This window comes from Oryzias melastigma, linkage group LG5 (assembly GCF_002922805.2).
Source record: "Oryzias melastigma strain HK-1 linkage group LG5, ASM292280v2, whole genome shotgun sequence".
Classification (NCBI taxonomy): domain Eukaryota; kingdom Metazoa; phylum Chordata; class Actinopteri; order Beloniformes; family Adrianichthyidae; genus Oryzias; species Oryzias melastigma.
Window position 1 is genome coordinate 24,198,569 of NC_050516.1, and position 9,287 is coordinate 24,207,855.

The 9,287-nt window shown below is 36.3% G+C and overlaps 2 protein-coding genes across 9 annotated transcripts in view; both read left to right on the forward strand.

The window, feature by feature from the left end:
* Positions 1–6,842, forward strand: part of tead3b (TEA domain family member 3 b) — a 32,289-nt gene extending 25,447 nt beyond the window's left edge. For 3 of the 8 annotated variants that reach the window (XM_024269855.2, XM_024269858.2, XM_024269859.2), the window contains 10 exons: positions 1,300–1,311; positions 1,907–2,032; positions 2,126–2,169; positions 2,321–2,377; positions 2,733–2,797; positions 2,874–3,010; positions 4,028–4,201; positions 4,314–4,457; positions 4,553–4,705; positions 4,788–6,842. In XM_024269855.2, the coding sequence (XP_024125623.1) occupies positions 1,300–1,311; positions 1,907–2,032; positions 2,126–2,169; positions 2,321–2,377; positions 2,733–2,797; positions 2,874–3,010; positions 4,028–4,201; positions 4,314–4,457; positions 4,553–4,705; positions 4,788–4,901 (1,026 nt within the window). In that variant the 3' untranslated portion in view covers positions 4,902–6,842. The remainder of the gene's footprint in view (positions 1–1,299; positions 1,312–1,906; positions 2,033–2,125; positions 2,170–2,320; positions 2,378–2,732; positions 2,798–2,873; positions 3,011–4,027; positions 4,202–4,313; positions 4,458–4,552; positions 4,706–4,787) is intronic. The other 5 variants (XM_024269856.2, XM_024269860.2, XM_024269861.2 and 2 more) reach the window with 3 other exon arrangements.
* A 973-nt stretch (positions 6,843–7,815) lies between these two features.
* Positions 7,816–9,287, forward strand: part of smpd2b (sphingomyelin phosphodiesterase 2b) — a gene marked incomplete at its 5' end in the record, with an annotated part of 6,285 nt that continues 4,813 nt past the window's right edge. Inside the window, 1 exon segment of the mRNA XM_024271059.2 lies at positions 7,816–8,176.

The following is a 9,287-nucleotide window of genomic DNA, read 5'->3' on the forward strand; positions in this document are numbered from 1 at the left end:
GTTCTGACTGTTTTCAGAAACACTTTATTTTTGACCTCACAGATTTAGCTAATTAATTTATATGACATTTTAATCAGTATTATGACTCTGTTCTATGCATTTAGCATTTGTTGTATTTTATTCATTCTTGCAAGGGATCCCTTAAGAAAGAGGTTTTAAATCTCAATGGGACCCACCCTGCTTAAATAAAGATTAAAAAATAAAACCTTTTTCTAATAGATCCTTGGCTCTGGGAAGCTTATGTTTACAGTTTTTTCAGTAATTGTTCTGACTGTTTTCATATATATTTTATAGCAATAGTGATATGTGTTCCTAATAAATCTTTAGCAATGAGAAACTGAGGATTTACAGTTACCTCTAATAGTCAGTAAATGGTCGGAATGTTTTAAAGTGATACTTGTTCCTCTGATCCTTTGCTGTATGTTAAAAATGCCAAGTGGAATGTGATTGTACAGTAAAAGAAAAGTTGTGCATTTCTTAGAAAGAAACAATAAGGAAATCTAAACTGTGTTTATTGTAGACACTTAAACATCAGTATCAGCAAATATCGCTATTGGCAACAGTTGCAGGGGAAATATCAGTTATTGGCATCCTCCAGAAAAATGATATCGAGCCATCCCTAGTTATTTACAAGTATGACATGGGAAAAAACAATCTTTTGGGAAGAAATGGTAGCTACAAAATATAGCTTCACACTGACGGGAAAATTTAAGCAAACTGAACACTACAGCAAAGTATTAAGACACAGCTAAAATACGAAGAAGGGCATTGATAATATAAAAGACAGTAAAACTGTTGGATAGTTCTGCAAATTTCTACAAAAGTGTCCAACTTTAATGTCACCAGTCATGAAGCACCCAAAAGATTTCGTTATTTAAGCGCGTACATCCGTCACTTTTAATTTTTTAAGGGCATACGTTTTCCTTAAATGTGACCTCGCTTTCTGCTTAACAGAAAATCTGACATTATCGTTAAGCATCATGACTTCAGAGTTACCCGATTAAACAAGGTGTTTTTATTATAGCTGCTGTACGCCATGTCAACAAAGCAAAGGAAAGCGTTCTAAACCCAAATTTAACCCCTTAATGGCTGAATTTATTCCCAGCTATTAAAATAAAATCACTTATGTTTTTGCTTTTAAGTAGATGCCAAATTTAGGTCACTTTAGAGCCAAAGTGGTTTGTCGCATATTTGTGACAACAGGTATTAAGGGGTTAAAAGTACTATGACATTTATATGCCCATTAAATCTTAACCTTAAGCTACAAAGTACTAATGCCTTTTCTCTTTTTTGATTTAGGCAATGAATTTGGTAAGTGAACCCGACTTGTCAAATATGCTTCCCTCCTTCCCCTGTGTTTGGCCGTATAGTTGACTGTCTCTTTGCTATGGCCCTCTGCTGGCATGGCGTCCTGCCCCCACTGCTATCCCGAAATGAGTTGATGCTGAGGAATTAGTATCCAGCACAGTTCTGTCTGATGTGTCACCACAGCCTCTCATGTTCTGGCAAAAGTCAGGATCTTGCTTGCTTCGCATACGGTGTTCTGTGCAAATTTCTGTGCCATTTTCACTTGGACTGTTGTCAGAGCTTATAGGGTAAAATGCAAGCATTTTGAAATAAATACGAGAAAGTGATTATGAACGATATGTGCACCTTTTTAAAGTGAAACTTTTGACTTTTTATTTAAATAGCAAAAACTGCTTTTTTCTGACTTTCAGCTATATTTTTGTTTCTGCTTCTTCTCTTTGCTTTTTTCAAAACGGCAGTCTCCGTACTATCTAATACTAATTATTAAAGTCTATTTTTGATAAAAATCCTCTGCACAAACTGTGTCATTTCATCTTTTTGGCTTGGTTAGGCTGCCACCTTGTGGCTGATTCCATCATTTTTCTCTGGCAAAATGTAGGATCAGGCATCCAAAGACAAAGCTCTACAGAACATGGCAGCGCTGTCGTCTGCACAGATCGTCTCCCCAAGTATGATAAAGAATCATCTTCCGCCAATGTCTCCAGCTCCGTATCAGCCACCCAGAGTAAGACCTCCTCTCATTTTAAGTATCTATTAAAATAAAGATTTGTTGCAGTTTTACTAAAGATATCAAAATTCATTTTTACTTACTCCTCAGTTCTGGCCTGGTCCAATCTCTGTGCAGCCTGGACCATCTCAGGAGTAAGTAAACACATCGGAGCCCGTCACGTCTTTGTGGTTCAGGGTTTGTGCACTTTGTAAAGCAAAAACTAAGAGAAATGTGAGACTGTAAAAAGGGCTACACGTCAGGTGGGTACAGCAGGGTTTAATGGATGACATTTTTCAACACTAGGATGGTTGTAGATCTCAACCCGGGAAGGACTCCTGGGCTCAGCCGCACCAGCCATGTGTAAGTTCCCCCTTGCTAAGACCCCTAATAGCGACCACAAAGTTGCACTGATCTGTATGTTTTCTGCACTGACGTTCAGCACCACCAAGCAAATTAACTGCTTCAGATTTGATCATAAAAATAAAAGACTAAATCCTTCTCATCTTAAAAAAAATCAGAGTACATTCACTGGTGCTGTTTTGCATCCTTAAGAAGCACTGAAGCAGGTGAACTTACACCTAGCTGGTGCAGCAACACATGCTTACCCTTTGACACTAACAGTTAATTCTCATTCCAAAAATAGAATCATATTAGATAGCTACAAACATCCAATAACAAAGTTCCTTGCCTCATCTAGTCCTTTCTTTTATTACAGCATAAAACCTTTTGTACAGCCCCCATACCAAAGCCTTCAAGGCCCCGTACAACCACCTATACCAGGTAAATGTGAAGTAAAGATCTAAACGTCATAGATGAAAGAAAAACATTTTATTTATTGTTTTAAATGTGTGTGCAGCTTATGAGCCTTTAGCGCCACCCCCAGCACCAACAGCCACTGCGGTTCCAGTGTGGCAGGATCGGACGATTGCTTCCTCCAAGCTGCGGATGTTGGAGTACTCGGCCTTCATGGAGGTCCAGAGAGATCCCGACAACGTGAGCTGAATATTCAAAATATCCTCTCTGATGATCATTAAGTCGCTAAAGCTTTGCAGCTTTTTATTTTTATTCACAAAATAAATTACCAAATCCAATCTGAATCTTAATTCCAGTAATTAGGTAAGACATCTGGGAAGTCTTCATACTTTTTTTTTAATTGCACCAGAAGTACAGTATATAGAAAGCGGGGTTAAGCATAAAACTGTTAGCTAAGATGATCAATGTATGTCATACTTAAAAAAAATCATCTTTAAAGTGTTTAACTTTGCACTGACGGTGCAACAATAGTTTAAAAATATCATCATATTGATGCTAATTGATGCTAGTAGTGTAGTTTAACAAAGCTGCATTTCTTTGTGAACAAATTATTGACTGTATATGAGAACTGAACCAAGTGAGAGAGTGAGATGTCACCCATAAAAAATGATTTACTTCTGGCTCCAAAAGAAGCCAATTCAGTCACCTTTTTTTTTTATTTGCAAAATGGACACCGTCATTTTGGAGCCACATGGCGTCAGTAACCTGTGATTGGTCCAAATTGGCAGAGTCGTCGTTTCTATGGGAACCAATGACGGCCATCAGGATTGAGCTTGTTTGAAGCCCACACAGAATCTGTCAATCAAATGTTCATTGTCCACCACGTATTTTATTGTGGCGTCTGATTGGCCAGTTTATAACTTGAACAACTTGTTCTACAGAAAGAAAAGAAAAAAATAGGATTAGGAAGAATGTTTAACAAAAAGGTGTCAGAACAAGAATTGTTATTCTGACAAATATAAAGACTTAGCATTACTGTTTATTTTTCAATAGAAGTCTATAAGAGTTTGGCTTCTCTGAGCCAGTAGGCACTTCCTATTTGGAATCCAAGGGGACAGGGGTCACTCAGTTCAGTTCTCTTATACAGTCAATAGTTCACAGGGGCAATCTTAATCTTGTTTATCAAATTCTGTGCTACTTTCTGTGTTGTAATCAAGTTTTTAACTGTGTTGTCTCTCCATCCCTGCCAATCTACAGTACAGCAAACACTTGTTTGTCCACATTGGACAGACTAATCCCTCATACAGTGATCCACTCCTTGAAGCTGTGGACATCCGGCAGATTTACGACAAATTCCCTGAGAAGAAAGGAGGCCTGAAAGAGCTTTATGAGAAAGGCCCCCAGAATGCTTTCTTCTTAGTAAAATTCTGGGTGAGTTGTTTTAATCTTACCTCTTTTCCTATGACTCAGTAATACCCTAAGTGGTTCAGAGCCTGTTTTGTAGTTGAGTCAAAGTGTTGATGTTTTGATGAACTTTGTGCAGGCTGACCTGAATAGCAGCGGGATGCCAGATGGACCCGGGTCATTCTACGGTGTCAGCAGCCAGTACAGCAGCGCCGAGAACATGACCATCACTGTTTCAACCAAGGTCTGCTCCTTTGGCAAGCAGGTTGTCGAGAAAGTTGAGGTGAGGATTTCAAAAAAGACATTGAATGCACCTGGTGTTCTCATTTCCCACTTACAGATCTTGTTCTTTTCTTTTCTTTTTTTTTACATTTACAGACAGAGTACGCCCGGCTGGAAGGAGGAAAGTGCGTTTACAGGATCCACCGCTCACCGATGTGCGAGTACATGATCAACTTTATCCACAAGCTCAAACACCTGCCTGAAAAATACATGATGAACAGTGTTCTGGAAAACTTCACAATTCTACAGGTAAAGTTCTCACTTACTGTTAAAAAAATTTTACTTTATCACCTTTACGGGTGAGTGACCACTTTCTATTTTCCTCCTGTAGGTGGTGACAAATCGTGACACTCAGGAGACCTTGCTTTGTATAGCCTTCGTGTTCGAGGTTTCCAATAGTGAGCACGGAGCTCAATATCACGTCTACAGACTTGTTAAAGACTAACAGCTTACCAGGGAGGTTCTGGGAAATGACACAATCTCTCCTTAACAACCTCAACCATCCAGGAAGACTACAAGGAAATATTCAAACAACCGAGCGACCATGGACACATTTTAAGCTTTAAAGAACGAACTCGACAAAACTAAGAACGTGTGGCAACATCCTTAAGAAACCGAAGAACACTTTTCTATGATTGAGATGAAGAGGTTACTTTTGCCAATGTCACTTGAGGGAGCTTGAAAAGTTTTATTTTGAGGGGTTAAGAATGTGATAAAGAGAATCTTACAGTAAAACCAAAGAAACATGCTCTGAGCTGTAAGAGAAACGAGTGTTAGAAAGTAGTGAGTGTTAGAGCACAGAAGGGGCGGGGAAACTGGATTTTTTTTAGGGATAAGTGCCTCTTCACCAAAGTTTCTATTATCACATGACATTTTGGATTGCCTTTTCTTTTTACTACCTCTTGTTTTTAAATGGAAAAGAATTGCAAAAACATTGAAAAGAAAGTTTGAATCAACATTTTTTGATGCAGTTTTTGTCTTCGGGCACACAGAAGAATGGGATAAGAAAAAAATCATGTAGCCTGTTATACAAAAAGTTTGTTTTTAAGTGTAAAAAGGGGGATAATTTGTTGTGTTGCCATGTTTTTAAGTTTTCACACACAGACATATTTTGTTACACAAAAAAATCAGGTCTTACATGCATCTACAGTACCTGTAATAGTTTCTCACACTAAGGATGCTTTGTAAAATAGCTGTCTTGACATGAAGCCAGGCCTCTGCCTTCTTTACCAGACTCCCTATATCTCTCTCTGTTAGAAGACGTGTGCTTGGATGCACTTAAAATATCAAGACGGAGGTTCGCCACAACAGCAGTGCTTATTTTCTGCCTTGACATATGTAGCGTATTTTAATAAAAAACGTTTTTTTTTTCTTTTACTGTGAGTCAGTGGACACTAAATGGAATATGTGTTACATAGGATTTTGTTTCCTTTTTTGTTTGAGGAGGAGGCTCTTTTGTTCATATTTTGATAGCGCAAACTAGTTACAGGGGTGAGAAGGGGCAAGAAGGTAATCACTGTTTCTTTTGTTTAAAAAAGAGATTATATGCTGTGAAGTCGGCTCGTTTTGCTTCACTCCTCTTCATTGAATGTGTAGAGAGAAGTTGCATTCATTGATAAAAGTTCATTTTTATATTTAAGACAGATTTGTTCAGGCATATAACGATTTTTTTCAGAGAGCTGTAAAGAAAAGTTGTCCTAAGGGGGGGGGGGGGTATCGTCTCTGTGGAGCATCAGGTGTTATTTATGGGTTGGAAATACCATAGCGGGAGGGCAGGATGGGATTCTGGAAATGTGTTGTTAATTTTCCATTGTTACAACGATCACAGGACACATATAGCGACGGGATTACCTGTCAGCCCTTGGGACATGCTAGACAAGTGTCTAGGCTATGTGGTTCACTGGACAACTTTGCTATGAAAGTGCAAATATATTATGTATTGGTGGTATAACTGCACCTGGCTTTGAATGTCCTATTTTGCAAGCTAGATGCAATAACACTCCTTTTTTTGTAAGTCTCCCAGTTTATCTTTTTATACAGACTTTATCTGCCCATATTAAGATTAATGTTTTGATTCTGTTGTCTTTTGACTTTCAGTGTTTGCCATATGCTTCACTGAAAATAATGTGTGATTGTGTTGATAATTAATAATGAGATATCTAATGCATCATATTCTGAATGGTGTGGGACGCTTTATTTTATTTTTTCTGTTTTTTTTTTTTTGTCTTGGTTGTTTACTATCGTCCTTGTTACCATTGTGCATTGCAATTTTATACTTAAAAGTAGAGGTTGGACTATGTAATCAACAAATGTATCTAACAGTACAAGCCGCATGGTGCCTTTGGGGCAAGTTTCCCCAGTAAATTCATTAAACGTGTTTATTGTGTTCTGTGTAATATTTTTGTCATTCCCATCTAATACCATTTAAAAGCTGCAAGATATTTTTGTAATATTGATAAAGGATCAATTGGTAAGAAAATGTAAGTCTGCTTATTACATACTTGATCTACTTGGTTTAATTTAAAATACATATATATGTATATTATTTAAAATATATTTCATCGTTAAATTAGTAATATTTTAAAACAATTTTTGAGAATTTTTTGTGCTCAACTTGCTTTTGTTTCTGAAAAATATTTGTATCCTTTTATGATTTGTGAGTATATTAGCAATATTTCTACTACAAAGGAACTTTTTAACTAAATCTGACCAACCTATTTTATATATTGATAGAGACATTTGCTTCATTTACACCAGCTGTAAACATTACTTTTTTCCCCCAGAAAATGATCAAATAACTCATCTATTTATAAGGTTGATACTGAGAATTTTAATAACCTTTTTATCATTTTAAAAGGTTATGCTATTAGTATTTATTTTTCATAAACTTGTTTTTCTTTTCATTCTCAAATTAAAAACCCAAAACAGATTATTTCTACTTAATAAACTATGTTTATCACAGTCTTTCACTGAGTATATTTCTCTGGGAAATAATACTGTAAATATTATTGAACTAAATATTAAAATTCAAACCGATTCAAGGTAACTACTTTATCAAGTGGGTTCCCTTCTTTAAAAAAAATAATAATCATTTTTTTTATGCCAGAACCTTCTTTTGTGTGCTAAAACTGACTTTAAAGCTTCCTCCATATTTAACCTGAAATATTCCACTCAACTCCATTTCCCATGGTCCCTTGCAAAGGTAACTCAAAGCGGAAACGACGTCTTCAAAATAAACTTACAATGAAAATGTAAATCTGACCTAAATGGCTTTATTAGACGTGTTTTGAGGCTTTTAGGCGATCTTATGTTTAATTTAGCTGTTTGTGATGAATATATATGTCCAAACAATGTTATCATAACTCAAGTTTTATGTTTTCTAAAAAGGAAGGGGGAAAAAAACACCCGGAGGCCATTTTAAAACATTTTGTTTGAAGGGATGTTATCAATCTTTTTACATATATCTAAACTTTGAATCTCTTTTGATAAATGCAGTTTTAGACAAGTTTAAACATCCCTTAATGTCATTCTTTGACACCTGAGACACTAATCACTGGGCTTATGCCATCTGATTCATTATTAATAAGGCTGCTGACAGTGAGTGCAGAAGTACAGACAGGCTAGCAGGCAGACAGGAAGTGTTAAGCAGCATTTAAATAGCTGCAAAACACGGACAGCCGTCGCTAATTCAGCTAACGTCCACGGAGAGGGGTCCATGCGGTAAGGTACATTGTTGATTAAAATTGTCCGCTTGGTTAAAGCCGGGATCATTTTGACAACCATAATAGGACTAGCTTAACAGTTTATGAGTTATTAGCTTTTGTCTGCTGCAAGTTAATAATTTCATTCATAAGATTTCCACAACTAACATCAACATTTTAGTACTTATCTATTTTCTACAAAAAATGAATGGACTATTAGGTAAAGATTTGTTGTGCTAATGTTAAAAATGTTGGTTCGGGTGTTCCAACAAAACATGTGTAATACTCAAATTTTGTGACTTGCGAGATGTATCCACCTGACTTTGTATTTGTTTTTATTTTCTTACTTATTTGCATGCAGTTGCAGGCTTTCTGGTATGGAAGTTATGGTGTTTGTCTTTCTGTTTAGTATAAATAAAGATTATACAAAAATGTAGAGGGTGAAAAAAAGCTAACTAAATGCTATGAATTATCCTTACTCGATTAGAACTGCTAGAAGATTATAGTAAACAATTATTAATGTAATTAAAATGTTCGAGGCAGTGAGATTATTATTCGGAAGAAAATAGAAGTTTTACTTCGTAAATTAAGCTAGCTCGTTTCTGATTGGCTAATATAACAATATGATGAATTTTAGCTATGAGGGTCGAGTTTGGAGGCACAAACATCCATATGATTAATTTAATTACATTTTATTTTGGTCCAGAAGCACTTAGTGCGACACCCCCGCAGGGTTCTTTTGTTCATTCAAAGTAAAGCCATGTCAGCACTCTATCTGAGTGTTGTTGAACGCCCAAGAAAAAAGCTGAGTGGAGTCACTTTTGTGTCCTTTGCTTTACAACTCAATGTCTGACTCAGCTGAGCTTCAAACACATGATTAAAGTGCATTGATTAGTTGTCAGCTTTCACAGATGACAGACAATATAAAAGCTTATGCTATGACTCAACTGCTTACATTTATGTGATTTTCATTCATACAAATGTTAGACACCTTATCACTGCTTTATTTAGAATTTTCCAAATCATTATAAAAAAAATAATAATAAAACTTTATTAATGTTTTCAGCTAAACAAACAGGAAGAGGTAAATGACTTCAGGGGCCCGTTTCAAGAAGCAGGTTCAACAAATT